Genomic DNA, 14,771 nt, shown 5'->3' on the forward strand with positions numbered 1-14,771 from the left:
GTCAAATCAGTTCTGAGATGCTGGTCCTCAACCAGTGTCACGTCACTCACTCCGTGCGAGACCGGCTTATTGATATATTCATTTATTTTAGAGTCATAAAACCCTATTCGACAACATATAAAAATGAAATCATCTTTAGAGTAATTTTATAAAGGTTGAAGGTGTTCTTAAAAAAACAGGTTGAAAAACAAAAAGTTATTTAAAAGTCATGTCATCTTAAATTCCAATGTAGTGAAGCAGCTGTCGTCAGGGGGTGCTGGCGACATTAAGGCGACATTAACTTCAATAAGAAAGAACCAAACCCGTTATATTATTCCAACTCTTAGTGTTGTAGTGTTCACGAATGGACACGAGGTGGCACTAGTGGTCAATCTGACGAGACCGAGACCAGGGCCGCAGCCGAAAACTGAGTTGGAGCTGGACGATATTTGACTCGAGTGACATATGACCACTTCAAAACTTGTTGCCTCGCTGCCCTATCAGGCAATGACTGTTCAGACAGACTTATGAGGCAGCGCAAAGGTTTAATGATCTACAGCAAAAATAGAGCGCGCTTTGGTGATAAGTAACTATAAACAAATAATTATATACTACGATAATAATTTATGGCTAAATATGACATCAGAAATAGAAAACGTTCATTTACACAAAAAAACTGACAACCAAACGCATCTTTATTTTTCTAGCTCAACTGAACTGACAGGATTGTGGGATATCAAAGGCAGCGAAGGAGGATAGCCTACTTAGGCTACACTGCCTTCAATAATCGATCAGATGACTTCATATAAATGCTTCAAACTTAACATAATTGTTAACATTATTCTACATACCTTCAGGTATATCAGGAGACAGGAGGCGAAGACGTGTAATGATGAATTCAGCATTTAGGACGCAGCCAATGACGTCTCAGCCAATCTCTCAGCTGCTTTGTGCTCAGTGAATATGGTCAGATTTTTTAAATAAATTATCATTATTGTATATTTTTGCCAGCCCAATGTACCAAAGTGATCATTTTCGAATTCGGCATTCGATAATAAATCATGCATCTGTTAGTCTTGACTGGCAAAGCTCCGCGCCTCCACCAAACAGTTTCGAGGAAAGCCGAGAGGGAAAGAGCATGCTAACGAATGCTCTCCAAGAAGAACCATCGAAATGTAGGAAAATTGCTGACCTGTTTAGGGTATCAAGTGCGGGTCAGTTTCATCTTTAAATATTGCCTACTGTAGTTTTGTTTTCGTTAACTTGGCTAAGTATGAATTAAACAACTAGCAAGGCCTTGCCTACTATCGTCACTCAAAATACTGTAGGCCTATGTTTAAGGACATCATTATTAATTGAAATATTACAGTAGTAATTTAGCAGACAAACGTTCACATCGATTTATAGGTTTGGAGCGAGGGTAGAGTAGACAATAACACAAAAATGTGACCCTGGACCACAAAACCAGTCTTATGTCTTTTTTTTCTAAAATTGAGATTTATACATAATCTGAAAGCTGAATACATAATCTTTCCATTGATGTATGGTTTATTAGGATAGGACAATATTTGGCCGAGATACAACTATTTGAAAATCTGGAATCTGAGGGTGCAAAAAAAACGAAATATTGAGAAAATCGCCTTTAAAGTTGTCCATTTCTATTGGCGATAGTGCTGCATCCATTCACAAAAATAAATGTTTTATATATTTAAGGTGGGAAATTTACAAAATATCTTCATGGAACATGATCTTTACTTAATATCCTAATGATTTTTGATATAAAAGAAAAATCTATAATTTTGACCCATACAATGTTTTGTTGGCTATTGCCACAAATATACCCGTGCAACATAAGACTGGTTTTGTGATCCAGGGTCACAAATATGAGTCACGTCAGTTCAGTATTCATGTTCATTATCAGTATTTTTTTTTTAAGATAGGCCTATTGTCATGATCTAGTTGTTGTTGTTGTTGTTCTAAGCTTGACATTTAGGCAATTTAGAAAATGTGTTTTACTATATTTCTATGAAATATAGCTTTGTTAAATTTTGGATATTCAAGTCATTCTAAGATTAAAATAACATTGCACAATGCAATGATTTTAACTCGTATAAATAGATTCTGTGCAAACAAATTATAAAGAGGTGGTTGTTTTTCAACAAGGTTGAGACAGTTCTGTTCAAAACAGTACACCTGCAAGTGAAAAAGTGACAGGTACAAGCATACAAAAAGTGCACACACTATAGGGAGAGACAAGAGAGATTTCAGAGAAAACAAGAGAATAAAAATGGAAGTGAAGGTGCAGTTCAAAAGAGAAATTATTTTGCACGACAGAATTTTCATTTTTGGGTGAATTATCCCTTTAAAGTTATTCAAGATGATCAACTCCGGACATTTTCTCTCAGGACAGGAGACAAAATGACCGTTGGCAAACCGATCCAGTTTTGAATTTCAAACTAGCAGTGATTTACTATCCAGCAGGCTGGGGAGTTTGTGAGGTGGTGCATCATTTCTACCATCAGTGAAACGTGTAATCCAGCAGTGGGTTACACAAAACTACCCAACACTTTGAAAATAACCCAACAAACAGGCAGAACCCAGAAATCTGGGTAAAAAAAATAACAGTTTTAGGTATATAGGCCATATCATACAACAAACATCTTTCATTCCGCCTCTCCAAACCTCTTCTTATGTTCTCTTCTTTTTCCTTTGCTTTCCCTCCTTTATTCGTCTTGCTCAATAACAACTGACAGGTTGTGAATAGTAGCCACACACAGAGCAAAGCCTTTAACACGTTCACAAAGGCTGCACTGAAGTAACAGGGCACATGGTGAATACTTTTCAGTATCCTCCCTTCCTCAGAGCACTTTCAGAATATTCCATGGAAATGTTTTTTTTATGCGTGTGCGTGTTTGCAGAAGCTGCCTGGGTGGTTATTATCTGTTACATTCTGTTAGTCTGGGAGTGAGGACAGAGAAAGGAACACATTAGAGCAAGCCCTTGATATAAGGGCTGTAATTCCCTCCTAGGTTAGAGAGATCACAAAAAGATGCACATACACACCCTGTACATTGGAAACTATGGGGTGAAACCTCCCACAAATGCACGCAAGAGATTCACACACGTGCACGCTCTACAAATGATCATACGTTATTGTCATTAGTGTCTTTGCTCACAATCCATAAATGCTTTATCTGTAACTGTAACTTCATGCACAACAAATCACGAGTCTTTTGCAGTATTGTTCTGCCATAAGAATGTCCATGAATATGCACTTTTGTATTTGTGGAATCTTTTAATACGGTCGTTCACAAATGTGCACAAGCCTATGTCCCCTACATTACCTGCAAAATTACTTTTTGAGATAACTGAACTCTAATCATTTAATATTTCACTAAATATCATATATATATATATATGCCTGATTTTTGCTGATTTTTATACAACACATTTACCGTTGTGAATTTTGATACTGCTTGGTTTGTTGGTCCGTTGGGTCAAATTGCTTTCTCACCTCAAATGAACTGCCAGAGTTTAACAGAGTTCATTTTCATTAGGGCCGAGGCCACCTCGTTCAGGCTATCTGCGGATCCGAGCGCGATTGCCGTGTTCATACGCCTAAATGAACTGAACTAAGGGAGAAAACGCACCAGGTTCCGAAACAAATGCTCCAAACGAGCCAGGTGTGTAAACGCCTTAAAACTGAAGGAGGAACAGAGCTAAAATAGGCAGAATTTGTGGGATGGGCAACTGTGTCCTGGAGGGCTACCATCCTGCAGAGTTAACCTCCAACCCTGATAAAAACTCAACTGCCTGTATAGCTTTCTAGTTCTAGGTTCATTCAGCTTCAGCCTGCCAAGCGTGGCCCAATACTGTGCTGTGAAACATTAGTTCCTATAGATTTATAACAATCAGAATGCAGATCCGCTGGTTATGTTTCCTCTGAGTTGATTGTAGGAGCCTCACCCTTTTTTTCTTTAATGTAATGTGTATGAAAGTGCAACAATGTGTTTTGTCAAATTAATGAATCATGGATTGTGATCTATGGTCTCCTTTCTGATACCAAATATATCTGCTCTTCTGCAATTCTTCACTTCCTCTTTTCCTTCATCCTGGCCCTTGTTCACCTTCCCTCAACCCTTTTCCTTATACTCCCTTCCTACTCTCTCCAAATGCTCCCCTCTTTCTAGCTGGTGTTCCCATGGTATTGTGATCGTAAGGTCAGGGACTCGGGCTGCTCTGTGTTAATAAAGCCAGTTGGAAGGATTCCCAGGGCCTGTGCAGAAAATAGAGGAGCTACTGCAAATAAACAGAGTACACAGACACACACTCTCAAACTCTTAAAGTGCCTTGAACACACACACAAAACCACAAGGCTGGCTCTCAGCCACACAATAGGCTCAAAATTGCAAATTCAAGACATTGCTTGTATTCAAAACAGATTCAAGTAATAGAGGCATGCATGCTAAGACTTGCGATGAAAAAAGTGTCTCACAGGTAGTGCAGCAATACCAGAGTTGTTCATGCTCTGACCTGCAATTCTGCTCATTCTTTCACCCATAATAAATTCTAGTCTTAGCTAAAGAGTTCTGTTGCAATAAAATAGGGCAGGGTAAGTCAGTACAAATCCATATATTTACACATATAATCCACATAAAGCATCCATTGTTTGACTGCCTTTGTGCTTATACCTATGGAGAAGAAAAAAACAAACACAGCCAGACTTGAATCAGCATTTATTCACCATTATGTTTCTGTCTCTATATCTTATCCTGTAAGTCTATTGTAGTGTGTACAGCAGCAGCAGCAGCAGCAGCAAAGATCCACTTAACATCCACAGTATAGTATCTGACAAAGCCCAATAAGACGTGCAAAAATGTCCTCTGGTGCAAATCTGAACAGGTGTTAGAGGCATATGATGCACGGTTAAGATGTGTAGAAAATGTTATTAATGATTCACTTTTACTGAAAGGCAGAAACGTTACGCTACAGCATAGAGATAACATATGCAGCCGTTTCCCCTTCAGACTAAAAACATGATGCATTTTTATGGTAAAATGTCTTTGTCAGGAATGTCATATATTTATGCAATTTTTGAGTTTAATCGTCAAAATCCGAGTAATAATTCAAGTGTATATTTTTCATGAACTAAAAATAGCATCAATATTAGTCAACATCACAGTATTTTGCTGTGGTGGAGTAGAAAAGTATTTTGGAGATATTTATTAAGGCACGTGTGGTTTTTAGCAATACATCATTTAAATTTACATCTACCCATCTATATTTACACAATTGCTTGTTAAATGGTCTGACCTTTAAAATTCTATTGTACTTTTACTCAATTGTTTTTTTGTTTTTCTCGTTGTAATTGTGCTTCAGTGAAGCAAAATCATAAGATCGTCTGTCTTAATTAAATACAACTGCATATATGAGTTATACATGTGGTCTTAAACTAACACACATTGATGTAATCAATAAAAATGATGTGAAGATATTTTCATATTGTCTCTTTCAAATCCTTTTTTAGTAAAGTGGCTATGACAACTGCTTAATTCACAAATGTCTGGTTAATGTAGTGGTAAGTTTTAGTACTGTAAATACAGAATAAATACTAAAGAGTTTTGATCAATAATTCTATGTCTAACATTCGGGTCCCTGTTCAGTATGATGATAATAAATGTAATGAAATTAGTCTTTAAGCTTACAAAAATAAATACTGAAATTAGAAAGGTACACCATAGGATTTAATCTGTTTGTGGATTTAATTGGTCTTTAGATCAGATGTATGTCAACAAAGTTAAGTGCATGGAACTATGACTTTGTAAATAGATTCAGCTTTAGAAATGGAATTCACAATGTAAGGATAAAATTGTAAGACAATTCACTAGTAATGAAAAAAAAGAACCAAGAATCCTAAAGAAAGAACCACTAAATATGACACCGTGTCTACATCAGACACGAGTGGCACGATGCGACAAAAGCAAGTAGAACCCATTATAATCAGTGATGCTAATGACACTGGATACAGTGTGACGAGACAACAAATTTCCAACAGAAAATTGCTGCCCTTTAATATTTCTGACGTACTCCAAGTGCTCGCACTACTTCTGCTACAAAGGACAAATGGATTTGCAACGGTCGCTTTGTTGCGTCCACTGTGGACAGCTTCCAGCGGTCCGGTATAGACACGGTGTCAGAAACAATGGCTACTTAGAACAAAACTTTTCATACAAGAAAAAAATATATATACTTATTTGGATTTTGTACATTTTAAAGGTACACTATGTAACTTTTTTGTTCAAAATGTATATAATGAGCGAGTATGGTACGGTACGCCTACAATAAGTGTTTATATTTGGACTATTTCAAACTGAGCGGGGCGACAACAGCTGCAGACATATACATGAACAGAGAAGTAGCTCTGGACGCCTCAAGACACATGCAGTTTTGTTTATTGACCGCTAGAGCATCAAAAGTTACATAGTGTACCTTTAAATATGAGAACTGATGAGTTTAAATGAATGCAGTAGGTTTTCTTAGTGCTGTTACAGTGCAAAGGTAGCATCACAAAAATGCTGATTGCAATATGACTGTTTCTGTTATTATTTGTTCTTTTAAGCCCACCTCGTTGACAGTTTGATGCACTTTTTGCAAGGTAAGTAAAAAAAAAAAAGTAAAATTATTTATTTTAATTCATAATCTGACAAGAAAATAATACTACAGTCTAAATCTGTGAACGGAAAGCAAAGCATTTTCAACCCCTGTGGGGTGGGTTACATGGGGGATACCAAGGTAACACAAGCCCTTCTTTTGGCCCCATCGCTCATGCTCAATCGGAGAAAGGAAAAACTACTGCTGCATGAAAAACGATCATCTGTCAATGCCTGAGGGATCGCAGACACCTCAACAACAACCAAACACAGAAAAAAATGAGTATTTTATGAAAGGAAAGCATTCCTAATTCCTGCTCAGTGAAAAGCCAGCCTTTAGGTTTCTGTTTCTGAACAATGAAGACTACTCCCAAAAAAAAAAAAAAAGAGAGAACGTTAAAATCCCAGGGTGTAGACGCACAGGCCTCCTGGCGCGTGTGCGTGTCCAAATCATTAGGGAGGAGCTGCGCATTTTTACCCGATTACACAAATTGCAACAACACAGAGGGGGGAGATGATGTCATCGCTGCTCTGAAAGAGGGAAATGTCAGTTTTTCTTTTCCTGCAGTGAATCCAGGAGGCATGTAGGATGTTGCTCTGTAATAATACATAATGTACACTCAATGCAGGTAGTTTGAGATGTGCTTGCTAAAATGCTTTCAGATCAAATGTTTCAAAATGTATCTAAGAGTAGATTTAAAGCCAGAATTGTTGCATTGCTTGTAGTCCAAAAATAACAGAGATTAATTAAAACAATCCATTTGAACAACAGAGAAATCCAATGATGAAACAATCCCGTAGTTTCCAAAGGTCTTTTCCAAAGATGAAATGCATAATGAGCAAAAAAAGGACAAAGTCTCCAGGAAATGCCATTGTACAGCAGGTAAATGAGTTCTCTCAGATGGAAAAAATGTTTTGATGCATTAAGAAAAATGTGCTTAGCTCATTTATGTATCATCAAGCTTTGACTCACATCTCTTTGTTCACTTTCAGGTATATATCTCTTGTCGTCCACTGGGTGTAAGTCGCCCACTGAACGTCCCTGTTCTCTCATTGTCCATGATCTGAAGCACATCCTCTAGGATGGATGGCCCCAAGTCCAGATGGAGGGAAAGCATAGAGCCGGCGTTGGACAAATACGACCTTTCTCCCCCATCCCCATCCTTCACAAATTTCTCATCTTCCTCTGGACTCTGCCCAAACGTGTGCAAATTAAGTGGACAGCGGTTTGGAGATGCAGGAAGCGATGTATGCCGTGACAAGTTCCTCTCTTCCAGGTGCAGTCTGGGAGGTTTGGGAGGTGGAGCGAGAGACGGAGATGTAGGGGGCGATTGGTTTGTTATCAGGGCTGTTGGGATCTCAGCAGTCACCGTTGCTGCTGAAGTCACAGCCGGAAGTGTGAGCGCCTGCACCCCTCCAATGATAGGCAGCGACAGGGCATTTTTCAGCAGAGGCGAGCTCTCGCTGGCTGGCGGGTGACTGCTTACACTTGCTGTGCGACTTAGTTGGAAGGACCCTTGATGACTTTGCTGCCCCGGTAACAGGTGAAATTTACCTTGTAGGAAAGACAGGTCACCGAAAAGATCGTCGGCACCCCCTCCACTTCCAATGTGGATGGTGTGTCTGAAGTCTCCCAGCGGAGGACTGATCATGTCGGATGAAAGAAGGTCACGCAGCTTTTCCTTCTTTCCTTTACGGCTTCGTCGCTTAAGGTATATGGGAGCCTTGGTCGACATGTCTGACCCAGAGCGTCCTCCAGCACAACAGAGAGACAGACCTTGCAGCAGGGTGAATGGACAAGAGCAAAGGTGAAGAGAATAAACGGACTGAAGAAGAAGTAGAAAAAAAATTAAAAAAAATAATCACAATGCACTTAGCATTCAAATTCAATCCAACTGGACAGTCAGGATGCTTTTTTGATTCTTTCTCATGAAAAATTCTTCAGTGGTTCAGAGTGTCTCTTCATATATAAAGCCCAGAATCCACATCGGCAGGCCACATGGAGAAAGACAGAATCGGGACAACAATTCTGACATCCGTATAGACACTGCCAGTCCAGTCTGCCTGCAGTTTTGGAGAGAAAGAGAAAGAGTGTTTAGCACATTTACTGTAGTACATACTAACTGAACACAAAGTAGCATTGATTTAATCATAGACTTTCCCTTCACAAGAATAAATGACATTTTGAAATCTACATAAGTCTCCCTGTGGTGAAAATCAAGTTTTTAATGTTGTTTATGTCTATGTGGTGTTTTTAATATGCTTTAAACAATCATGTGCAAATTCATAAGTCAACACCATTTAAAGAGTATTTTCTCTTTAAAACGGCAGTAAACCAAAGACGGGCTTTAGCATATCATCATTACTATGTGAAGCAGGGGAGTCTCCAGTTATCCCGCGATAACATTTAGCAATATAGCAGGTGAATTATGTATATGATGCATATTACGATGTTATGATGAACTATATGCCTTTCTCCATTGATGTTTTAAGTTGTCTCTATGAGTTTCTAAGAATTCTGATTTTACGAAGGCATGTCTGACTCTGAGATGGCGAATTATTGACTACATGGGGACTTTAAAACAGAAAACAGTTATTCTAAATTGTAATCATATTTCTAAATATTTAAGCAATAAGCCCTGCGAAGCCATGTTTTATGTTTTAGTGGATTTAGAACAGCTAAGGGGCGTTGTTAGGCACGACGTGGAGCGGAGTAACGGTTACTCCATAAAAAAACATTCATTTTAATATTTATTTTAATCATAAAATAAACACCAGCAACAAAAAATATAACGTTAAAACACATTTATTCCTCCGCCAAGCAATGTAGTTCCAAAGAGGTTGCTAAGCAACACATGCAGTAATGCGGTCACAGGTGTATGTTTGTTGAGTAATTTACAACGGATTCGAACGCGGCTCAACCAATCAGAATCAAGGACTGGAACTATCCGTTTTATAATAGTGATTTTACTGCATTTTTGATCAAATAAATGCAGCTTTGGTAAACATAAGATACTTCTTTCAAAGACATTTAAAAATCTGATCTTTTTGTTTGCTTGTTTTTATTAACAACTGAACTGAGACTTACTTCAAAGTAAAAAACAACAACAAAACAAATATATCAAATTACAAAAAGATGAAACCCATCCAAATTCAAAGTGAGCGGCACATCTTATATAACACAAGTTCTTTAGGTCAAAGTTAAAAGTGAGATTTTTACAAAATTTAATAAGAAGTGAGAGATGATAAACAAACTATAATGTGGAAAAGAGTCAGAGCAAATAATTAGAGTTTGTTGTTAGTCTTGGCATGTTTGACTTGCACACATTGGTCTAATAGGCCTATATCATATCTCCATGTGTCTGGTGATAGTGGACTCAGCTGTCAAAACTTATAAAGGTACAGCAGCGGTATAATGGGAACCGCTTTTGAGTGCATGTGTTAGTGTGTTTCATTGTGTGCTGAAAGGTTTAACAGACCGTAAGACCTGTATGTGTGTGTCAATACGTCAAACGCTCTAGAGAGCATGACTCGTAACGCATACCTTTAGCATTAAATCATACTTCTGCAGTTGAATCAGTTAACTATATCCTGGTGTGTGTGTGTGTGTGCATTTCCTTCAACCTTGACTTTTATCAAGGTTAGCTCAACTGGCACACACTCCGAGCAAAAACAAAGGCCAGTGTTTCCATCTCAAGTGTGGGAAAAGCCACCTCGCTGTTGCATAAGTGACCCAGCTAAAGTCAGAGAGGCTCTGAAATGTTGTGTGTTTACAGATCATTTCCCTCACATAATACTGATCCTAGATGTGTCAATTGAGTGTTATGTGTCTTGCCTAACAGATTTAATCAACTAGTGCTGTATGTGGGTCATTCAAACATGTGGCTATTCCAGTTTAATCATGTGAATTGTAAAGCTTTTAAAAATTCTATTAGACAAGTAATGTTTTAAAATGGTAATAAGTCACTATTTTTATACAAAATCTTGGTTCTCAGTCCCAGTGTTTAGTTAGTTTTTTTGTTTTTTACATACAATGTGAGCCAATGGTAACCAATGTTTATTGATTCCAAATGTTCTTCAAAATATCTTTTGTGTTCTATAGGAGAAAGAAAGTCACAGGTTTGGAAAGACACGAGTGAGTAGCCCAAGTAATGACAGAATTCTCATATTTGGGTGAATTATCTCCACAGGGGGAACATAAGTAATTTCAATAATGCATTATGCCACCTAACATCTAAAAATATTCACGGAAGGTATAAAGACAAAATGCTATCTCATGAGGTACCATGTGACTTGATTTATTTAGAAAATTTTTTTTTTTTTTTCAAACAGTAAAAGTTAGCATCAGCTTTTCATTGTTCAAGTTATTTTATATGCACATGAAAGACACAAATGGAAGCACATGAATGTTGAGTGTGCATGGTAAACGTGCACTCACAAGATAATGAACCATGGGAGTCAGAGAGCAATTAGCACATCAGTTCTAGCCCTGACCAAACCAACCAATTGAGTGGTTCATTAAATTAGCCTACATTGCAACCTGCACATTTTGTTTCATTAAAAGCACCAAGTAACTTTTTAGGTGAGATCATTTACAAGTGATTTATTTGCATATGAGGTAAAAAAGTGAAATTAATGTTAAACTACAAATCAGCATCACCTTTATAATATAACAGAGTGAATACTGCATTAAGCGAAAGTGGGTCAACATAAGCAAGACTGCTCTTTGAATAACAATGTTGGATCTCAGAAAGGCTCTAATCAAACCACAACTGAATAGCCTAACTGAAGTTTCCAGAGAAGTAATCAGGCGAGTCCTGTTCAGACTCGCAGAGAAGTGTCAGGAAGTGCGAATGGTTTTTCTTTTATGATATTCCGATATCTCTGTGTTTACAACAGTCCAATCATAGATATTAAAAAAAACAGTGGAACTCTGAGTCCGGAGAATATAATGCATGCCATAATTTTACTCAATTAAAGTCATGTTAAAAAGACATTTTACAATGTGAAAATGAACTATGCCACTCCTCTGAAGGCCTGAGGTTATTTATTAGTTTCAGAGCAGAAGTGAACAATGTTGCTAAAAAGCATAAATGAGGCACTTTGCTCAGGCAAGCCCTTCAACAGACCGCTCTGTTTGTTAGACAATGGAGAGAACACACTGACACAAAAACACAACAGCTTTTGGATTTTTTTTAACAGAGAGAGTTATTGTCAGTGACTATAAACTATCAAAACATCAACGTCAAGATCTTTGAAAAACGGCCCATATCTCACACATTTTCATTATCAAACAGAAACACAATAAGTTACTTAAATCAACCTTGGTCTAAAAATCTGAACAATGGGCCTTTTTTCTTTGGCTAGAATCTGGCTCAGTTATTCAAAACATTAATCAAACCAATTGCAGTTAATGGCGGTGAGGTATACCTATAGAATTTGCATTTATAACAGAAAATGACTAGGTAAAACATTTTCAGGACAACCACATACTCAATATTCTGTCCAAAATATTATTAGACATACATCAGTATGAATTGGAACGTAACAACCCAAAATCGAGAATAAACCAGAAGACTATCTGACAATGTGAACAGAGTTCCCAGGGGCCCTTCAAGACTATAAAAATGTGTAATGCAGAAGCTGTTCTGTTTGAATGGAGGTCAATGGAGGAGTAAACACTGAATACACTGCTCTTGTGTGGAAACAGCTTGTCACATAATAAATAGACTGCTTGTCTGCTAATTGTCAAACACATGTGGAATGACATTCATTTTGGAATGATCTATAATTGGAATCTGATATCCAAAAAGAGCTGTTTTATAAGTTAACTTGCAAGTGTGATTCATTTTCTGGAACCACACATTTACTTCTATGGGATCCTCAAACACTATAAAACTTTGAAAGGGATTCAGTAACGTCGCGGCCATTAGCTTACAAGGCACATGTGATCACAGTTACACTTCTTTTACAGTACCTTTCCCTTACCGAGGTACGTTTCCTTAGCCTTTCCTCACAGAAAAATGTGTAGGCCTAATAACTAAAACCCAAATGATTCACAAAATAAACAAACATTAACATTTTTTTATAAATAAATAAATAAATGTACAATTCCAAATTCCAAACAAAATTATGCTTTATGTTCCTATCTTCCCATCTAATTGTAAAGCCTATTAATCCTCAAACTTAAAGACACTTCAAAACTTTCTGAAATTTTCAAACATGTCATAGAAACATTCAAAGCTTGTCTTGAACTTTTTTAGTTCAAAATTATACTTGCAACAATAGGAATTTAAATTCATTTTAATTCCACTTGTTAAAATGAATTAAAAACGTAATTCTGTTTGCTGTAATGTAATTTTAAAAAGGCAGCTCTGTTGTGGAGGCAGTGGTCTGCCTGTCATTACCTCTGTTCAAAGCTGTTATGTGCGCGCGCACTCACGCTCCAAAACGATACAATTTACTCCGGGCGCGTTTTAAAGTCATTATACGCTCCTTTACAGATCACATTTAATCGATATGCAACTTTTTCCAAAAATACACGATATTTTTGTTATTGAAGCAGAGTCAGGTAACAGAAAAATTGAACTCCGTATATCACATGGCAGCAGCCCAATGTCATCATGGCAGTGTGCGCGCACCACCCCGCGCTCCCCTGGCCATCCACATTATATTCATCACTGGCGGACACAATAGGCATTTTCCTGTATGCTCGAGAGAATATAAATCTATGATTTATGTTCTAAAACTATAGTTTGTACTTAAAAGAAACAGGCAACTCTGCGTAACTTCTGCATGAAAACGCTCCCATACGATTACTTCACATTTTGTGTTCAATAGGCTTGCGATTTTAACTCCACATGCAAATACTATAGTTTGCCTACCATTGAGACTCCCGTGTGATCAAGTCCTTTCCAAAACGCATCTATGCGCAGGTCTTTCAGGTCAAAATTAATCAATACCAATTCTGCTCGGTCACATATACTTCTCCCAGCGCGAAAACCAGCAGAACTGACAGAAGTACAAAAATAACCCCCACACTTGATACCGCATACAGAGAGTATTTGCTGATCCGGTAGAAATAGAGCCGCGCTATAGAGCGCTGTAAGCCCACCTCACATCACTGCTGAAGCTCAGCGCACAGGACTGGACTCTGTGGATCTGGATCGCTGTTATCTACAATTGTGTTATCCAGACCATTACTTGGCATTTACCGCTGCGTTGTCCCGCTTCTTCCGTGTTTGCTGAAGATTCCAGCAGGACAGCAGAGGGAGTCTGTAGCGCATCACGCACGCGCACGCGCGCCGCTGTCAGCAGCACACGTTGCGGTGACTCAATTTGTTCTCACACCCTCCTCTAAACCATATCAAAACAAACGTAAATGTCTCACTCTCTAAACCTCTAATCTCTTATAGCCAGTAGCCTACTCACCTTTCCTAATTCACATTACACTTGTATATGATTTTCTTGAATAAAAAAATATATATTTCGAATCAGTTCAAGTTCAGGAAATGAATTTGAATTTAAAGTCATGATACGGTCAAAACCACTGGAAGGAAAGCCTGCTACCTTTAGACAAAAAATACAAAAATAAAAAAAGCCTAACACAGGGAAGGAGACAATGTGGCCGTTTTTGTTGTTGTTGTTTTTTAATGGATATCAATGGAGGAGAGGCCACTAAGCTGAATAAACAGCTTTTGTGAGGAAATAGCTTATAGGACCTATTTATTGAATCGACAGCCTGTTCGCTGATCTTCAACATGTTTTACACTAAAGATTTTTACCATGATAAATAGTTGTTTTTTTAAGAGAAGGCTATAGGAAATTATGCGACAGGTAGGACTTCATTTGATTTACGGCATTACCACCACCAGCAAATGTGTAGTGGTATTTAACAGGCGTTGTGTATTGAGTGATATTGTTTTGTGTAAAGAAAATAAACAATATCAATGTTTCCTTTCTTTGGATTTCAGGTTTTACCAATTATAATAAGACTTGAATGACTATGACTGCCATGCTCTGATACTGATATAATGTATTTTAATGAATATAGAGAAAATGAATCATTTAATTATAAGGTAAATAACTGTAACTATAGGCCTATTGTATTACATTGTTGAAAAAATAAGTGCAATCGTAAAA

At 37.7% G+C, this 14,771-nt stretch overlaps 1 protein-coding gene across 2 annotated transcripts; it reads right to left on the reverse strand.

Moving 5' to 3' along the window:
- Positions 1-4,698: 4,698 nt before the first annotated feature.
- cdc42ep2 (CDC42 effector protein (Rho GTPase binding) 2) lies at positions 4,699-13,892 on the reverse strand. Of its 2 annotated transcripts, none has more exons than XM_079871349.1 (2): positions 13,744-13,892; positions 4,699-8,693 (listed from the first exon to the last, which is right to left on the reverse strand). In XM_079871349.1, exon 2 carries the CDS (start codon positions 8,363-8,365, stop codon positions 7,619-7,621), a length of 747 nt encoding a protein of 248 aa, XP_079727475.1. In that variant the 5' UTR covers positions 8,366-8,693; positions 13,744-13,892; the 3' UTR covers positions 4,699-7,618. The 2 variants fall into 2 exon arrangements, with proteins under 2 accessions (XP_079727475.1, XP_079727474.1); XM_079871348.1 differs by having other exon boundaries at positions 13,514-13,868.
- Positions 13,893-14,771: the final 879 nt, after the last annotated feature.

The sequence above is a fragment of the Squalius cephalus genome (assembly GCF_949319135.1).
Source record: "Squalius cephalus genome assembly, chromosome: 5".
NCBI lineage: Eukaryota > Metazoa > Chordata > Actinopteri > Cypriniformes > Leuciscidae > Squalius > Squalius cephalus.